This window comes from Kryptolebias marmoratus, linkage group LG23 (assembly GCF_001649575.2).
Source record: "Kryptolebias marmoratus isolate JLee-2015 linkage group LG23, ASM164957v2, whole genome shotgun sequence".
NCBI classification, from domain to species: Eukaryota; Metazoa; Chordata; class Actinopteri; order Cyprinodontiformes; family Rivulidae; genus Kryptolebias; species Kryptolebias marmoratus.
The window spans coordinates 166865-187361 of NC_051452.1; the positions used below are offsets into that span (position 1 = coordinate 166865).

The following is a 20497-nucleotide window of genomic DNA, read 5'->3' on the forward strand; positions in this document are numbered from 1 at the left end:
TAAACCAAACCTAAACTCAATTCACACCTTAGTCCTAAACTTAACCCCTAACCCAAAAACATCATTTCTCCTTGTGGGGACCAGGCTTTGGTCCCCACAAGGAGCAGTTGGTCCTCACAAGGTAGTATATGTTAGGAAAATTGTCCCCACAATGTATCAAATACATGGCCACACACACAAACAATCACCTAATTTTAACCGTCCTGCTGCCCCTGGGTCAAAACGACCCATGAGGCAGGTCATTTGAAAACAAAATTACATACAATCCCATATGATATTGCAAAATCTGTTGCTGTGAATACAGTATGTATTTTGAATCACTCTCAGTTACTACCACTCCAGATTCTAGCTCAACATCTGTAAACATGACTTAATTGTGACATTTTTGTGTTAGCTAATGTTGCTCAGATGTGGTGGCCATCTTAAAATGGGTTGACTCCAAAAGCTTATCAGTTGTAGACGTACATCCAATTTGAGAGTTTCATTAAATTCTATTTAGTGGTTATAGAAATATTTTGCTAAAAGACGGAGTTGACTCCAATAGTTCATGGCAAAGTTTAAACACAAATCCAATGATGCTTGAAGTATGTACTGGAGAGGACTCTCAGGTACAACCACACCAAATTCTAGCTCAATATCTGTAAAATTGACTGAGTTATAGCAATTCTTGTTTTTCTGAGCTATATGGCAACCATCTTGAATCGGGTTCACCTTACAGATTAGTGATTGGATGAATCAGATAGTGAAGGATCACCCTGATCTTGTGACCAGAGTGGAATACGGGAAGACTTACGAAAAGAGAACTATTTCGTTGTTGAAGGTGAGTCCAATTTTATGTGAGAAAATGTAGATGTAGATTAAATAGACCAGTGTTTGCAGATATTTAGATGTGTCTGAACTGGTTTTCCCAGATTGGCCTCAATACCGAAGCAAAAAAGAAGGCTATCTGGATGGACTGTGGTATTCACGCCAGGGAATGGATCGCTCCGGCATTCTGTCAGTACTTTGTCAACCAGGTAGGAGACTGGAAACCACTTTACTAATTTTTCAGTCCCGAAAGGGTAAAGTGTGGCTCTAATCCATCTGTTGGCTCTTTTGGACCAGATTTTGCAATCATACAAAACAGACGCAAAGATGCAAGAGATGATGAAGAACGTGGACTTCTACGTCACGCCGGTGCTCAACATTGACGGCTACATCTACACGTGGAAGGACAACACAGTCAGTGCTCATGTTTTGATAGATATTTGTCAAATTGCTCTCAAAGATCAGATCAGAGGAGTGGTCATTAACAAAATGGCACCGGTTTTAAAAAGAGTTTCAGTTTAATCATTGGAAAAAATGGTTCTCTTTTTATATTGGGATTTTAAGACGTGGCAACAGTTTGAGGACCCATTTATTGAGTCAAACGGTTCTGTGATGCATGGCTGAATCAGACAAACTGATTGGACCTTCTGGCCCGTTCAGACTCGACTGTGGAGGAAGAACAGGTCGTTGGGACCTTCACCCGACTGTTACGGCACCGATCTCAACCGCAACTTCGATGCCAACTGGGGCAGTGAGTGCTGAAAGCCAGTTCTGACAGGGCTGCGACTGTTGGGGACAAGTTGCAGTTTAGTTTTTGTATTTCTGCAAATTTTGCCTGATATTTTGCTGGGAGTTTGTGCAAACACGTGATTCCGAGTCTCCAACTTGTCCACAGGAGTCGCAGCCCAGCGAGAGGCCACCTGAAGCCATTGTCTTATCGGTTAATGATTTAAACTATAGGTGTTACTGCTGAACCTGACTCAAGTTTTTATTTTTTGATTGCATTCACAGCGGTGGGAGTATCGTTCAACTGCAGCTCAAACATCTTTTGTGGGACAAACGCCACATCTGAGCCCGAGGCCCAGGCTGTGACGTATTTTGTCGGAACCCGAAAGGACGACTTCCTGTGTTTCCTCACCATCCATTCCTATGGCCAGCTGCTCCTGCTTCCCTATGGACACCCCAATTACACCGCCTCCAACTACGAAGAGCTGGTATTTACACACAAAGCCTTCACATTTTCTCAAACATTCATAAGTGATTGGTAGCTCTTCGTGGCTCTTTCTTTGTGACAGTGGAATTACCTGCATATTCTCTGCCCTAATGTTGTTCTCCCAAATTCAGAGAACACGGTTCCATGAATGCTGCATAACTGAATTCAATATAAATTTCCAGTGTAAACAAACCACATAAATCATCAGAACAAGTATCTGCAAATAAGCCAGAACAGGAGGTGGCTGTAAAACACTGATAAGAGCAAACAAAAACCTGCCTGATGTTAGAAGCAAGGTTGGTGCAGAATAACTCACTGGAGATCACTTACAAAGAGAATAACTGAATGCAGAACAGGATTTTGCATGTCCAGCCATTTCAACAGCCTTAGTTGGACTTCAGCAGATGGAAGCCGGCCCACTTCCCTCCTCTGTGATGCTGATTGCCACTCAGTCCTCCAGCTTATCATTCGGCCATAGGTGAAGTTGAAAGGCGATAGCAGAACAGAACAAGATATCCTTCAGAAGGATTATAAATTAAAGTTAAAGTGTACAACCTGTACACTGAGACTGACTAATTTACCTGATATTGATACAATAATTTAATATTTTATGATAGAGGTTGACAAGGGTTGACTGAGTGTCAAAAATGTTTTGAAGCCACTAGGGGTGTTGCACTTCAAGACTTCCAATATTTTCCCTTCATGAACATCTAAAATTTTATCTGTCAGGGAGCTAATGTAGACAGTTGGATTAAAAATACCGTAAAGGCAAATTATTGTTAAGTATGTCATCTTAAACCACTCTTTTCAACCAGAGTTTCATGTGTTTTTCAATGGTTGCTACTAGACACCCTCATTCAAGGAAATCCAAGACAAAGATCATCACAAAGATCACAAATGGTAAATGGCTTGCACTTATATAGCGCTTTATCTAGTCCAAGGACCCCAAAGCGCTTTACACTACAATCATTCACCCAATCATCCTCACATTCACACACTGATGGTGGTAAGCTACATTGTAGCCACAGCTGCCCTGGGGCGGGCTGACAGAAGTGAGGCTGCCATCACACCGGCGCCACCGAGCCCTCTGACCACCACCAGTAGGCAAGGCAGGTGAAGTGTCTTGCCCAAGGACACAACGGCTGAGACACAAAGATCAACAGCGCATTCCACTCATTACGTCATGCTTACTACTTAGATTGACAAACCCATGTCCTCCCATGAGTAACCTAACAAAGTGGAAGTGATTGGGAACAACAGCAACTCAGCCACAAAGTGGTAGGCCACGTAAAATCACAGAGCGAGCTCAGCGGATGTTAAGAGGTCACCAGCGTTCTGCAGAGGTAAAAGCTACAAATATCCAAACTATTTGTGGCCTTCAGATTAGCTCAAGAACAGTGTGTAGAGAACTTCATGGAATGGGTTCCCATTCCTGAAAAGCTGCATCCAAGCCTTCCATCACCAAGTGCAAATTATCAGATGCAGTGGTGTTAAAACCGTCACTGGACTGTACAGCAGGGGAGACGTGTTCTCTGGAGGGACGAGCCACGCTTCACTGTCTGGGAATCCAGTGGACGAGTCTGGGTTTGGTGGTTCTTGTCTGACTGCATTGTGCCAAGTGTAAAGTTTGGTGGAGGGAGGATCATGGTGTGGGGTTGTTTTTCAGGAGTTGGGCTCGGCTGCTTAGTTCCTGTGAAAGGAACTCCTAATGCTTCGGCATACCAAGACATTTTGGATGATTTCATGCTCCCATTTTTGTGGGAACAGTTTGGGAATGGTCCCTTCCTGTTCCAACAGGACCAACGCACAAAGCAAGGTCCACAAAGACATGAATGAGTGTGTTTGGTGTGGAAGAACTAGCTAAACCACACGCTGTGATAGATACTTCTACAAAATACTATGAGTGTTTCTACGAATACGGTTGTTGCGTAATCATTTACTAGCTGCTGATTAGTGTTCTATAAATAGCACAAGTGGAGAGCGCCTTTTGTGTCACTTAGCCCAGAGGTTCCCAACCTTTTTTTACAACACTGATTGGTTTTTACAAGACAACTTTCCCATGGCCGACTGATTTCAAACCAAACTGTTCAGATTTCATGTTCGTAATTCAAAAGAATTGTGTCTGAAACGGTCATCGGATATTGTTTTCTACATTCTACCATTGGGTTTTGCCTTATAGAGAATAAAGAAGGGTTCCCTGTACATTTCGGCGATTATCTGATGAAACTTGTTGTGTGGATCCTCAGATGAAGGTGGGACAGGATGCAGCTGAAGCCATAAAGAAGGTCCACGGACAGAACTACAGAGTTGGAACCTCTCCAGATGTATTATGTATGTGTCAGCAACCCTGGGGAGATATCAGCTAACTATAACTTTATATATCACATTCAAAAGACTCTAACAAACCATTTATTACCCTTCAGACCCAAACTCTGGTTCATCCAGAGACTGGGCCCGAATGCAAGGGATCCCTTTCTCCTACACCTTCGAGCTGAGGGACAATGGGACGTTCGGCTTCCAGCTTCCTGAGGACCAGATCCAGCCGGCCTGTGAGGAGGCCTACAGCGGGGCTCTGCACATCATCACCTACGCCCACAACCAGATCTACAGCGGAGCCGTGGCGGTCACCGCGGTGACCCTTTGGACCCTGCTGTTGGCAGCGGGGGTCACCCTGATGTGAGGAGAGAAGCTGCTCCTGCTTTATAATACTGACCCATTACTCATAGCATTCATGGAATGTCACCAAGATTGTTTTTGTCCCTTAATATCCTGATAGAAAGCCAAGAATTTGTCTCAAATAAAGTCTTTATTGTTTCATTGAAAAGAAGCACTTACAGCGCATGCGCAACGCAAATCTTTGTATTCTCTGCTCCATTAACCAGCATCAGATCACTGTTGTAAATTCATATTCTCAAAGAAAAAAAAATGTATGCACAAACAGACATAGTATTCGGTATTCATAAAAAAATAAACCACATCTGTAAATTTGAACTTTGTATTTTTAAGTTTATAAAGTTGTAACTTTTTAAACTGTATTCTTATAGAAAAAATATACAACACAAGTTTTGTGTGTGATTTACCTTTTTTAAAAGTATACATATGTTATTTCTTGTCATTCACATGGTGCTGTAGCTCCCATGGCACCCACAGTCCAAGCAGCCTTGCTTTCCAGGAATGTTATCATAAAATCATAGAGTATTTGTAAGAATTGGGGTCAATTACAGGTTTGCTTTCTCTGAGTGATTCTAGTTTTTTTTAATGAAATTGGTGTTAAACTAAATATTTCCTTGCTCTTCATTCATAATAAATAAGTATATTTGAGCGCACAGTTTTCCCCCATTTTTCATGAACCTCTACATATTCTGAGCCATAAAACCTGCCTTGACTTACTAAGTTAATTATCACTTCATTAAACCAGATCACCTGAAGATATCCTGGATACACTGTAGTACAATCCCTGATAATACAGGACGACTCCAGAAGATCAAACCCCTCCTAACTTACCTGCCTGCCCACTCTCCACCGTTGTTCTTTTCTTTCTCCTCCCCTCTCCACTTCATCAGATTCCTTGGTGACAAAGTTCAGAGTAGTGCTCAGACCTAGTGATGGGTCTGATGACTCTGAAACCTCGGGGCACGCTCCGAGCAAACAAGGTGAAACCCCATGTTGGTGCACGTATCTCTTTAAGGAAAACCACGTGACCGATACAGTTCCTGTGTCATTTTGTTGTGAACGTGCCGAATTCCATTTATAGGCAGAAAATGTATTGAAATGTTTGTGGGTTTTGTTGGATGGAGATAGTTTGTTGTTTGCTTTGCATTGGTTTTTGGCTTGTTTTTGTCATCGAATACCATGGATCAACCAAGGAAGAGGAAGTTTTCTCCCCATGTGGGATCATTTTGGTCTTATCATGGAGAATAAGGTAAATTATTATTCCGTTCTCATTGATCCTTTTTCTCTCGGATTATTTCAATTTCTTTCTGAAGAATATTTTAATTAGTTTGCGTGGATTAACTTTTATTTCTGTTGCAGGTGAAATGTAGGATTTGCTCCCAGCTGTCTTACTATAACCAGAGCACTTCCACTACACTGAGGCATAATCGTGGCCGGCATGAGAAGGAAGAACCAGTGATCACTCCTGTGATCAGTCCTTGTGTTTCCAGAAAGCAGGCGATCGATGAGGTTATAGTGAATATGATCATTAGACTGGTTCCGAGAGCTCCTCCAACTCCTTGAGCCCTCATATGTTCTGCCAAGCAGAAAGCTACATGAAACAAACTGATGAATGGGTGTTATACATGTTAACAAAGTATATGTCAAGACATGGTGTGAGCATGGCAAACCCAATACGCAGACTCATCTTTCAAAATAAAAACTGATTTATTAAAATAACAAAACTAGAAACCAAAAGGGCTGGCGTGGCATCAAAACAACTATAACAAAAATCCAAACTGCAGACAGGGGTGAACCGAGGCGAGACAAGGCAAGGCAACAATAACAAGCAACAATCAACAAAGAACCGGCAGGGAGGTGGAGAAAATGACCAGATTTTAAAGCACAGGGAAATCATGGGGAAGTGGACACAGGTGAGTGAATACAATTACAGACAGGTGGAGATGGGTGTGGCAGAAACCAGGAGTAGACTGAGGGCAAAGAGAGGATAATGATAAACAAAGACAATGAGGACAGAACCAAGAGGCAGAGACAATACAAAGACAGAACATGAGACAAAAAACAAAAGTATAAAATAAAACTCAAAGAAAAAAACAAAACCCAAGAAAGCAGGAAAAACAAGAACCCAAAACCAAAACTAAGAACAAACTCAAAAAATACTAGAAATCATGACAGAATCCTCCCTCCAAGGGACGGCTCCTGAAGTCCCCAAAATAAAACAACAAAAACCTAGCACGGGAGGGTGGTGGGGGGAAAAACAAAATGCAGGATGGAGGGCAAAAAGCAGAACAATAAACAAAAACCAGACAAGGCAAAAGACCAAGGGAAAACACCAAAACAAACACAAAGAAATCAAAGTTCCGGTGGACGGCCCAGAGCGCCGTCCACGGCGTGGCAAGAGGCTTGGGCGCAGCAGACGAGGACCAAGCGGACGAGGACCAAGCGGACGAGGACCAAGCAGGCGAGGACCAAGCTGGCGACAGCCGGACAGGCGTGGACCAGGAGGGCGAGAGCTGGCGACGTGGCTGTGAGCGGAGCTGGACATGTGGCTGACTTGGGTGACTGGGTGGATGCCATAATTAATTGTCCTTTTAATTGAGTTATTTCATTAAACAGGTCTATGAACATGGGGATGCAAAGGAGTCCAGGTCTTGACACGAGAATATCTTCTATTACATTGCAGGTGAGAATGTTGTGTCTTGGATCCGGGGTATGTTTTAGAGATGTGAACAGTCTTTGAATCTGAAATGAAATGTCCAAGAGTTCTGTGGGGGTTAGTTCAGTGTCAAGAAACTGACAGCAGAGACAATACAAAGACAGAACATGAGAACAAAAACCAAAAGTATAAAATAAAACTCAAAGAAAAAAACAAAACCCAATAAAGCAGGAAAAACAAGAACCCAAAACCAAAACTAAGAACAAACTCAAAAAATACTAGAAATCATGACAGTATATGCATATGTGCTTTCATTCATTAAATCGACTCCACTTGTGTTATTAATTTTAGGCTATCAACACCATGATTAGCCAGAGGTATGAGGAGAAAAGGGGGGGAAGTTAACAAAGAACTGCAGCTGACATGTGGACGGATGTTAAAGCAGCTGATGTTTCTAAATAAAAACGTGTGAATGAACCTACAGTGTTTATTAAAGTAGCCTGCAATAACTTCAAATCCAGCAGATGTCGCCAGTAAGTGATGCAAAAAACCTAGCCTTTTTCTACTTTTACCNTCCTTCCCCACCAGAGAGGTGACATTCCACGTCCCGAGAGCCAGCTTCTGTAGCCGAGGATCAGACCGCCAAGGTCCCCGCCTTCAGCCACCACCCATCCCACATTGCACCTGACCCCTTTGGCCCCTCCCATAGGTGGTGAGCCCATGGGAAGGGGGACCCACGTATCCTCTTCGGGCTGTGCCCAGCCGGGCTCCATGGGCGAAAGCCTGACCACCAGGCGCTCGACCTCCAGGCCTGGCTCCAGAGTGGGGCCCTGGTGAAGCCAAAAGTGTTATTCTTCATAAGAGATCTTTGAGCTGCACTTTGTCTGGCCCCTCACCTAGGACCTGTCTGTCTTGGGTGACCCTGCTAGAGGCATGTAGCCCTTGACAGCGTAGCTCCTAGGATCATTGGGACACTCAAACCCCTCCACCACGGTAAGGTGGCAGCCCAGGGAGGGGTGGACATATCTAACAAAAGGTGAGTTAAAAAGCTAAATATAGCAAATATAGCAATACTAATACTATTTAAAATTTGTTTGGACATATCTAAAAAATTTTAAATAGTCTTTTGCCTCATTTCGCTATTGGCTAGTCTTTTAATCATTTACCGTTCATAAAAGGTTTTGCTACACTTAGCTAGTTTTTGCTCTTAATTTTACCTTTCAGCTAGCCTTCATATTCTTAAGTATCATTTTGCCTCTTTTAGCTCCTATCTAGAGTCCTGCTGATGGTTTTTAGCTTTAACAGCTCAGTTTCAGCATCTGCATCCCATTTTAGCAGAAAAACTAATTTCTCTCATTTTTGTTTGAAATCTGCTGTAAGTTTACTTAAAAAGTTGTATAATTTCACAGACAAAAAGCAGCTAAAAATACTTCTTGGTAGTTTCAGTAAACCAAAGTACATTTCTGTGTTCAATATCCTACTGCAGAAAAAAAATAAATATTTAATGAGTGTTTTTAGGTTTCGCTGCTTCGTAGATACCGGTAACAATAATGTTTTAGTATCTGCTGGTCACATATGTCACCAGCACCCCGACACCGACCCCGGGACGTTTACCGGCATTGTCTGACATCTGAACGACTCGTTAATTTGAATTAACTTAATTAACTTAAAATTAACTCACATAAACACTTGCAGACAGTTGAACAATACAAAACATTTTTGCATAAATGATGCTATAAATACATAATTTTAAGTAAGATATATATGTTTTTGCTTTTTTATTCAGGCATATTTAGCCTGAATTGGACCACAAACATTTTGTTCCTATTCCTGCCTTGAATGTGTTGTAAAACAATATTTTAATCAAATTGATCAAATTTGATACACATTTTGTTGAGAGAATCAACTTAGAGCAGCACTTAAAGTCTAAAAAGATATATATTTTAAATGGGATGATGCTCGGACATATTTTTTCTAAGGGAGCTATATTTAGCTACATGCTAACATAGTTAGCCTAGCTAGCCTGCTAGCCACCTTGTGGAGAGCTTTAATGTTAGGAAATGCTTCTAATATCTAATCTGGATACCAACAAGTCACAACAGCCTTAAAATGAACATGCTATCAATTTGCTAGCTAACATGTAGCCTAAGCTAACATGTAGGCTAAGCTAACATGTAGGCTAAGTGTGTCTGAAGTGCTGGAAAATGGCTGCTAGTTGGCAAAAAAGTGCCAGGCCTACGAGTAACATTGTTCAGCTGAAGGTTTAAACGTCTAACTCGTGCAGGGAAACCAGAAAAACGAAACAGACTTCAAATATTAAGGATAAATATTCAATTTATTAGATTTCTGAGTGAGATTTAGTGACAGGATGGACCTCAAATTGCTACTTTCATGTGTTTTTTGTGTACTTTTATAAGCTGCGAACATAATAATTGGTTTATTGTTTCTGTGATTCGTCTAAGTTTAGTTCTTTAAGGCCGGAAATAAAACTATGTGACAGAAAAATCTCACATTAGTGCTGTAATCCCATGTTAATGCTGAATACAGTTCAATGAGAACAGGAGAGTTTTATAGTTAAAGATAAACAGAAATATAAAGTCCTTCCTTTCATGGTTGTTTTAAGATTGTTGTATCCTGTATCGATGAAAGAATACAACGACTGGTCAGCCACACCTTAACCACAAACATTTGTTTCTCTGGCTCTACCTGCCTGGTGATTCTGGCCGCACCCACCTCCTGGTTTTGCCTAAACTAGCCTGAGACTTGCTGCTTCCTTCACCTGGCTCATTCTTTTGTGCCCCTGCTGAAATATATCAGATCTTATCGGCTGAGACAAAGGCGTCGACGCAAACGATTAGTCGAACTGTTTGTTTTCTTTTTAAATCCCACGATGCTGAAGCTTGTGGGGTTCAGCCTTTTGGCGTTGTTCTCGACAGAGAGGCTGGCAACAGTGGAGGGGTGAGTTTTTAAAAAGTAAAAATCTGTTTAGAAGTTACAGAAAAGGGTGTATTTGGATGAAATACCTTTTTAACACAAAGCAGCTAATATCAGTGTTGCAGTTTTTAAATCTAAACTTCTGCTTCAAATAATAGAAACAAATGCTACATATATTTGTAGTTTTATCTTCTCAGTTGTGTACAGGAGCATGTTTCTGTCACCTCAGCCCAAAAGCTGTTCAGTTTTTTTTCTAGTCCATTTTGTTTTCTGAAAACGATTTTGTTGAAGCGTTCAGTTCATGTCCAGTCTGTCTGCTCCAAGCTGCTGACTGATCATTTAGGTTCTAATTTTAGTTTCAAAAATGAATTTTTAAACGAAAAATCTCCACTGTTGCACACGACAGATCACACGAGGTGTAACATTCCCCTCGGTCGTATCACTGAGCTAATCCCAGCAGAATGTGTCCACAGGAAGGGATATGTGACGCCCCAATGAGAGTCTGGAGTCAGGATGGGTGGAGATGGCGGCGAACCCAAAGCACAGACTCATCTCGAAGTTCCAGAGAAAACTAATTTATTTAGAAAATAAAAGAGAACCAAAAAACAAAAGCTGACGTGGCAGGAAAAAAAAACAATGAGGAAAATCTAAAACGTAGAGAACAAGAGGGGAACCAGACAGCGCATAAAGCAACAACGGACCAGTGAGTAAGGGGAGGAAATGACCAGGTTTTAAAGACGGAGGGTAATTAGGGAAAGTGGGCACAGGTGAGTGATTGCAAACTTGGATCAGATGAAGATGGGCGTGGCAGGTAAACAAGTGACTGACTGAGGAGAAGTGAATATGACAAAGAACACAGAGGGCACAGGGAGCAAAAAGAAAAACAACTACCTAAACACAGGAACAACCAAAAACAAAAGAAACTCAAAGAAGCACCCAGACAAGAACCCAAATCCTGACATCTGGTGACCGCTACCGTCCTTCGACTGCACATAAGTCAAAAACTGAGATTGAATCACAAACTTTTTTTTAAAATTTCATATGTAATTAAGTAATTCACATTGCTTATTAAGAAAAAACTTCTTTGTGGGGCAGATGATTTTTTTTTTAGGTGCCCTTACGGATCACCGCGCCTGTTTATGGCTTTTAAATTGTTTGTATTACACTTTATAAGTCTTATCTGTGACTTTAACATGTTTTATGGCTCTCAGTCTCCTTTTTCTGTCGGCCGTTCCCTTTTCAGGGGTCACTACAGTGAGTCATGCTCCTCCATCTGACTCTGTCCTATGCGTCCTCTGTCCTCACTCCAACTCAATGTCCTCTCTAACTGCATCAATTATCTCCTCGTTGTCTTTTTCTCTGTCCAGATGACACACCAAGTACCTTCCTAAATGTCTCTCGAATCACTGTGGCTGTAGTATGCCAGTCATCTGGAAGCTCTTTCTTACCACCCAGAGCCTTTAACAGCTCCTTTCTGAACTCCTCACAAGCCTCGTTTTATTGTCCGGCTCTTTGGTCCAAGTTGTTTTGCTCTGAATACGATTTTCTACTTGAAAAAGTCATTTCAAAACTTTCCACTTCAGGTCTGACTTTAAAACGTCCTGCATATATGTAGAGTGTGTTTCAATCTTTTTCCTTAAATAGAGCAATAAAGGTTTTTTTAAAAATAGGTTAATAATCCTGATTGTTTAAAATGTCTTGTGTTTTGTTGTCAACAGAGTGTATGATTACTTCCGATACCATCCAATGAGCGAGGTGAGAGGACCTGATTATTGTTGGTATACACACACACACACACACACACACTCACACACACACATCCGCCTCACACAAATGTAGAAACCATTCTACATTTTTAGAATTTTGTCAAAATTAGCAGAACACCGCTCATGTCCTCTTAATCCAAAATGTCCTTCTAGTGTGGTGTGTATTCTGACCTGCTAAACCACATCTACCAACACACACACACACACACAAATTCAGCTAATTTTCACCCTCCTGCTGCCCTTGGGTCAAAATGACCCATGAGGCAGGTCATTTGAAAACAAAATTACATACAATCCCATATGATATTGCAAAATCTGTTGCTGTGAATACAGTATGTATTATGAATCACTCTCAGTTACTACCACTCCAGATTCTAGCTCAATATCTGTAAACATGACTTAATTGTGACATTTTTGTGTTAGCTAATGTTGCTTAGCTTGGTGGCCATCTTGAATTGGGTTGACTCCACTCAGAGTATGTACTGTGGAGGACTCTCAGCTAATACTATACCAGGATTTTTGATCAATATCTGTAAAATTGACTGAGTTATAGTAATTCTTGTGTTGTTCTGAGCTATATGGCAACCATCTTGAATCAGGTTCACCTTACAGATCACAGAATGGATGAATCAGATAGTGAAGGATTACCCTGCTCTTGTGACCAGAGTGGAATACGGGATGACTTACGAAAAGAGAACTATTTCGCTGTTGAAGGTGAGTCCTATTTTATGTGAGAAAATGTAGATGTAGATTAAATAGATCAGTGTTTGCTGATATTTAGATGTGTCTGAACTTGTTTCCCAGATTGGCCTCAATACAGGAGCAAAAAAGTATATTGTCTGGATGGACTGTGGTATTCACGCCAACGAATGGATCGCTCCGGCATTCTGTCAGTACTTTGTCAACCAGGTAGGAAATCGCAAAAACACTAAACTCATTATTCAGTAGTAAAAGGGTAAAGTGTGGCCCTAATCCATCTGTTGGCTCTTTTGAACCAGATCCTGCAATCATACAAAACAGATGCAAAGATAAAACGGATGATGAAGAACTTGGACTTCTACGTCACGCCGGTGCTCAACGTCGACGGCTACATCTACTCCTGGAAGGACAACACAGTCAGTGCTCTTGTTTCAACAGATATTTGTCAAATTGGCATTTTGAGGTCTCATTTATTGAGTCAAGTGGTTATGTGATACATAACTGAATCAAACAAACTGATTGGACCTTCTGGCCCTTTCAGACTCGACAGTGGAGGAAGAACAGGAGGCCGGGACATTCACCTGGCTGTTACGGCACCGACCTCGACCGCAACTTTGATGTCAACTGGGGCAGTGAGCGCTGAAAGCCAGTTCTGACCGGGCTGCGACTGTTGGGGACAAATTGTGAACGGCACTTGCAAGAGAGTTCTCAAAATGTTTGCAATAGTTCTCAATTTCCTCACACAAGCTGTATGACTTTGGTCATATGTCGCAGGAATTTTTAAACAAAAACAAATTCTGCAAATTTTGGCCCAGATTTCGCCGGAAGTTTTTGCAAACACGTGATTCCGAGTCTCCAACTTGTCCCCAGCAGTCGCAGCCCAGCGAGAGGCCACCTGAAGCCGTTGTCTTATTGGTTCATTATTTAAAGTATTGGTGTTACTGCTGCGCCTGACTCAAGTTTTTATTTTTTGACAGTGTTCACACCATTGGGTGCATCGTTCAACTGCAGCTCAGACATGTTTTGTGGGACCAGCCCCGCATCGGAGCCTGAGGTCGAGGCTGTGACGAACTTTATAAAAAGCCAAAGGGCCAACATCCTGTCTTTCCTCACCATCCACTCCTATGGCCAGATGATCCTTCTTCCCTACGGAGATCCCAACGAGACCGTCCACAACTACGAAGGGCTGGTATTTACACCCAAAGCCTTCACATTTTCTTAAACATTCATAAGTGATTGGTAGCTCTTCGTGCCTTTTCCATTGTGACAGTGGAATTACCTGCAAAGTCTCCGCCCTAATGTTATTCTCCCAAATACAGACTACACAGTTCCACGAATGCTGCTTAACTGAATTTACAGTGTAAAATAAACCACATGAATCATCAGAACACTCATCGGCAAACATGTAACAAAGCAGAACAGGAGGCGGCTGTAAAACATTGATAAGAGCAAATAAAAACCTGTCTGTTGTTTGAAGCAAGGCTGGTGCAGAATAACTCACTGGAGACCGCTTCCAGGAAAAAAATTACTAACTGCAAAACAGGATTTTGCATGTCCAGCCATGTCCCTGGCCATAGCTGGACTTCAGCAGATGGAAGCCGACCCACTCTCCTCCTCTGTGATGCTGATTGACACTCAGTCCTCCAGCTTATCATTCGGCCATAGGTGAAGTCGAAAGGCGATAGCAGAACAGAACAAGATATCCTTCAGAAGGATTATAAATTAAAGTTAAATTTTACAACCTGTACCTGATATTGATACAATAATTTAATATTTTATGATAGACGCTGACAAGGTTTGACTGAGTGTCAAAGATGTTTTGAAGCCACTACGGGTGCTGCATTTTAGGGCATCCGATTTTGTTTCCTTCATGAACATTTCAAATTTCAATCAAGACAAAAAACCTCAGTCCTCCACTCATTACGTCATGCGTACTACTTACATTGACAAACCGCTGTCCTCCCATGAGTAACCAGGACGTTCGTACAAACAATATGATTTTAACGCAGAGATTTAGTTGTGTTGCCTTAACAGAAAACGACGTTCCTGGCACAAAGTTGGACATGTCTGATTTCAAGAAATACACAAACGTTCAATTGAAACGTTGGCTGGAGATCGAGGTCTTTGACAGACTGGAAAGTGGTTGGAATTGTTGAAGTGGTTGGTGTGTTTGTACCGATGTCTTCTCACTTGTGCTCGACACGGATGTTGTTTTTGGATTCAGGTGTACCAATCCCTTCCATGGCTACAGGTGTATAAAATCAAGCACCTAGGCGTGCAGACTACTTCTACAAACTTTTGTGGTACCATGATAGGATGCCAACTGTGCAGTAAGTCCATTCCTGAAATTTCCTCGCTACTAAATATTCCACAGTAAACTGAGATTATAACAAAGTGGAAGCGATTGGGAATGACTGCAACTCGGCCACGAAGCGGTAGGCCACGTACAATCACAGAGTGGGCTCAACATTCTGTAGAGTCAATATCTACAGACGTCCAAACTTAATGTGGCCTTCAGATTAGCTCAAGAACAGTGCGTAGAGAGCTTCATGGAATGGGTTTCTATGGCAGCAGCTGCATCCAAGCTTTCCATCACCAAGTGCAAAGCGTCAGATGCAGTGGTGTAAAGCACGCCACCGTTGTACTCTAAAGCAGTGGAGACATAATCTCTCCAGGGACAAATCAGGCTTCTATGTCTGGCAATCCAGTGGGCGAGTCTGGGTTTGGCGGTTGCCAGGAGAACGGTACTTCTCTGACTGCTTTGTGCCAAGTGTAAAATTTGGTGGAGGGAGGATTATGGTGTGGGCTTGTTTTTTAGGAGTTGGGCTCGCCCGCTTAGTTCCAGTGAAAGGAACTCCTAATGCTTTAGCATACCAAGACATTTTGGACAATTTCATGCTCCCATCTTTGTGGGAACAGTTTGGGGATGGCCCTTTCCTGTTCCAACATGACCAGCGCACAAAGCAAGGTCCATAAACACATGAATGAGTGAGTTTGGTGTGGAAGAACTTGACTGGCCTGCACAGAGTCCTGACCTCAACCTGATAGAACACCTTTGGGATGAATTAGAGCGAAAAACAGGGAGCCAGGCCTTCTGTCCAACATCAGTGTCTGACCTCACAAATGTGTTTTGGAAGAATGGTCAACAAGTCACATAAACACTCCTAAACCTATAGAAAGCCTTGCCAGAGGAGTTCAAGCTGTTATAGCTGCAATGGGTGGGCCAACATCAGATTAAACCCTGTGGAATAGAAATGGGACATCACTCAAGTTCATATGAGTGTGAAGGGAGGCGAACAAATAATTTTGGCAATATAGTGCATATAAATCATCAAATAAAAAAACAATTTAGCAGCTGACTGGTGAGTGTACAACTGACTTCAAACCAGATTTCACGTTAGTAATTCTAAAGAACTGTGTCTAAAATGGCCATCAAATATTGTTTTTCTACTTTCTACCATTGGGTTTTGCCTTATAGAGAATGAAGAAGGGTTCTCTGTACATTTCGGCGATTATCTGATGAAACTTATTGTGTGGATCTTTAGATGAAGTTGGGACAGGATGCAGCTGAAGCCATTTGGAAGGTCCGCGGACAGAACTACACAGTTGGAGCCACTTCAGATGTATTGTGTATGTGTCAACAACCCTAGAGAGACAACAGCTAACTAATACCTTTACAAATTACATTCAAAAGACTCTAACAAACCATTTATTACCCTTCAGACCCCATCTCCGGTTTACCCAGAGACTTGGCCCGAATGCAAGGGATTCCTTTCTGCTTCACCTTCGTGCTGAGGGACAATGGGACGTTCAGCTACCAGCTTCCTGAGAACCAGATCCAGCCAGCCTGCGAGGAGGCCTACAGCGGGGTTCTGCACATCATCACCTACGCCCACAACCAGATCTACAGCGGAGCCGTGGCGGCTACCGCGGCGACCCTTTGGACCCTGCTGTTGGCAGCGGGGGTCACCCTTATGTGAGGAGAGAAGCTGCTCCTGCTTTATAATACAGAGTCATTATTCATAACCCTGGGTGTACATCTGTGCACACACACATATAAATAGTTGTTTGTGCAATGGAATGTTGCCAAGATTGTTTTTGTCCTTTAATATCCTGATAGAAAGCCAAGAATTTGTCTCAAATAAAGTCTTTATTGTTTTACTGTATGATATTCAAGTGTGTTTTTGCAACCAATGTTATGAAGTTTGAGGTGAAAAGACGTCTTTTTCTGACTTCTTTATGGAAAATAAAGAGGCAGATTTATGTTTCTGTTCTTCAGTAAACTGCTCACGATATGGCAGGTCTTGAAACAGCGGATAAAGGCAGCTGAGCAACTGGTTTTCCTCTATGTCTCTTTAGTACTTCCCTTTACTTTTGGACATATCTATCCATCCATCCATCCATCTTCTTTCGCTTATCTGAGGTCGGGTCGCGGGGGCAGCAGCCTAAGCAGGGAGACCCAGACTTCCCTCTCCCCAGCCACTTGGGCCAGCTCCTCCGGGGGAATCCCAAGGCGTTCCCAGGCCAGCCGAGAAACATAGTCCCTCCAGCGTGTCCTGGGTCTTCCTCTGGGCCTCCTCCCGGTGGGACGTGCCCAGAACACCTGACCAGGGAGGCGTCCAGGAGGCATCCTCACCAGATGCCCGAGCCACCTCAACTGGCTCCTCTCGACGTGGAGGAGCAGCGGCTCTACTCTGAGTCCCTCCCACATGACCGAGCTTCTCACCCTATCTCTAAGGAAGACCCCAGACTCCCTGTCGAGAAAACTCATTCCAGCCGCTTGTATTCACGATCTCGTTCTTTCGGTCACTACCCAAAGCTCGTGTCCCTAGATGAGGGTAGGAACGTAGATCAACCGGTAAATCGAGATCTTCACCTTTTGACTCAGCTCTCGCTTCACTATGACAGATCGGTACAGCGCCCACTTCACTGCAGACACTGCACCAATCCGCCTGTCGATCTCCCGCTCCATTTTTCCCTCATTCGTGAACAAGACCCCGAGATACTTAAACTCCTCCACTTGAGGCAGGACATCTTGAGAAGGCACTCTACTCTTTTCCGGCTCAAGACCATGACCTCGGATTTGGAGGCACTGATCCTCATCCCGGCCGTTTCACACTTGTCTGCAAACCGCTCCAGCGAAAGCTGTAGATCACGGCCTGATGAAGCCAATAGGACCACATCATCTGCAAAAAGCAGAGACACAATCCTAAGGCCACCAAAACGGATCCCCTCAACAACTTGGCTGCGCCTAGAAATTCTGTCCATAAATGTTATGAACACAATCGGTGACAAAGGGCAACCTTGGCGGAGTCCAACTCTCACTGGAAACGAGTCCGACTTACTGCCGGCAATGCGGACCAAGCTCTGACACCGGTCATAAAGGGACCTAACAGCCCGTATCAAAGGGCCTGGTACCCCATACTCACGGAGTACCCCCCATAAGATTCCCCGAGGTACACGGTCGAACACCTTCTCCAAGTCCACAAAACACACGTAGACAAGTTGGGCGAACTCTTACGCACCCTCAAGGACCCTGCTGAGGGTGTACAGCTGGTCCAGTGTTCCACAACCAGGACGAAAACCACACTGCTCTTCCTGAATCTGAGGTTCGACTATCCGACGGACCCTCCTCTCCAGAACCCCCGAACAGACCTTACCAGGGAGGCTTAAGAGTGTGATCCCTCTATAGTTGGAACACACTCTCCGGTCCCCCTTTTTGAATAAGGGGACCACCACCCCGGTCAGCCAATCTAGGGGAACTGCCCCCGATGTCCCGATATTCCAGAATTGCTTTAGCCAACAAAACCTCACAACGTCCAGAGCCTTAAGGAACTCCGGGCCAATCTTATCCACCCCCAGAGCCTTGCCACCGAGGAGCTTTTTAACCACCTCAGTGACCTCAGCACTGGAGATTGGAGGGCTCGACCCAAAGTCCCCAGGCTCCGCCCCCTCAATGGAAGACGTACTGATGGAATTGAGAAGGTCTTCGAAGTATTCCACCCATTGAGCCACGACGTCCCGAGTCCAGGTCACAAGTGTAGCAGTGTGATGTTATTACACTAGATTATAAAACAAGAAGTTTATTGTGGTAGGAAATTATGAGAACCGGCAGCTTTTATTTTGAAAACGACAGATCCATTGCAAAATAGCGGGTAACTTCCGGTTTTGAAAAATTTTATTTGCATTTAATGAGTTGTCATGACTGTAGTTGTGAATTATTATCTTTGTCACCGAGCATATTATGTTCATAGATTGTTATTTCGTGTTTCAGTTTGGTGTTTAAACAGATATGTTGATGAATCAAACCATTATTGTGGGTGAATTATCTTCCCACGCTATCAGACGGTCTCTTTTCTTTTGGATTCCGTGGGAGAAGGTATGAAGTTTTTTTTGTGTTTAATAAGCGTATTTTAAGCATATTAAGGATAGTTAAATCACTGTTATGGTAAAATACCATGTTCTGGAGCAGTTAAGTGTTATTAAAGAATAGTAGGACTATATTAGTGGACATTTAGGAGCTCTCATGCTACATGAAACATTGCTAATGAAATTTCTATTTCCATGTGCTGAAAACAGTGTTGTTGATGGTTAAACAGGCACTGTGGAACACTGATAAAAAAAAGTCTGTTTCAACCACTATTTTCTGTTATTTCAATGCAGGTATGTCAAATTTCATTGGTTTTGGAGGGGGTTATTTTGTTTAGGGGTTGTGATGTTACTCATGTATTGTGGTATGAGATTCTTATACTCGTGTGGATTTAGTTATTAATTATTTTTGTTTTCTAATGTTAATGATGCATTATTTTCTGCACGCGTGCTTTTTTCTTTTGGATTCCGTGGGAGAAAGAGTATTAAAAGTCTCGCTGTTATTCTCACAAGACACAACGCAGAATCAACTACGCTACACAAGCACACCATCCTCACTATAAACAGTGTTGGCGCTGCACTGCTTTCCCCTCCTGAGACGCCGTATGGTGGACCAGAATCGCCTCGAAGCCGTGCGGAAGTCTTTCTACATAGCCTCTCTGAACTCCTCCCATGCCCGGGTTTTTGCCTCAGCAACCACCCAGGCTGCATGCCGCTTGGACTGCTGGTACCTGTCAGCTGCTTCTGTGGTCCCACAGGCCAACAAGGCCTGATAGGATTTCTTCTTCAGCCTGACAGTATCTCTCACCATTGGTGTTCACTAGCAGGTTCGAGGGTTGCCGCCGCAACAGGCACCGACTACCTTGCAGCCACAGCTCCAATAAGCCGCCTCAACCATGGAGGCATGGAACAGGGCCCACTCGGACTCAATGTCCCCCGCCTCCCCTGGAACATGTTCAAAGTTCTCCCGGAGGTGGGAGTTAAAGCTCCATCTAACAGGAGACTCCGCCAGACGTTCCCAACAGACCCTCACAAAACGTTTGGGCCTGCCAGATCTGACCGGCATCCTCCCCCACCATCGGAGCCAACTCACCACCAGGTAGTGGTCAGTTGACAGCTCCGCCCCTCTCTTCACCCGAGTGTCCAAGTAATCTGAACTGCTGTTCAGCGCATAAACGCAAACAACAGTCAGAACCCCTCCCCCCACACGCAGGCGGAGGGAGGCTACCTTCTCGTTCACCGGGGTAAACCCCAACGTACAGGCACCAAGATGGGGGGCAACAAGTATGCCCACTCCTGCTCAGCGCCTCTCGCCGTGGGCAACTCCAGAGTGAAAGAGTGTCCAACCCCTCTCAAGGAGACTGGTTCCAGAGCCAGAGC

General features: G+C 43.4%; 2 protein-coding genes across 2 annotated transcripts; both read left to right on the forward strand.

Moving 5' to 3' along the window:
- Positions 1–646: 646 nt before the first annotated feature.
- Positions 647–5341, forward strand: LOC108248691 (carboxypeptidase O-like). Its single transcript, XM_017437631.3, has 7 exons — positions 647–820; positions 912–1016; positions 1105–1221; positions 1468–1558; positions 1819–2021; positions 4267–4351; positions 4444–5341. Exons 1-7 carry the CDS (start codon positions 731–733, stop codon positions 4698–4700), a joined length of 948 nt encoding a protein of 315 aa, XP_017293120.1. The 5' UTR covers positions 647–730; the 3' UTR covers positions 4701–5341.
- Positions 5342–10125: 4784 nt separating this feature from the next.
- LOC108248693 (carboxypeptidase O-like) lies at positions 10126–16917 on the forward strand. Its single transcript, XM_017437634.3, has 9 exons — positions 10126–10307; positions 12002–12038; positions 12662–12763; positions 12854–12958; positions 13048–13164; positions 13290–13380; positions 13726–13937; positions 16294–16378; positions 16472–16917. Exons 1-9 carry the CDS (start codon positions 10240–10242, stop codon positions 16726–16728), a joined length of 1074 nt encoding a protein of 357 aa, XP_017293123.2. The 5' UTR covers positions 10126–10239; the 3' UTR covers positions 16729–16917.
- Positions 16918–20497: the final 3580 nt, after the last annotated feature.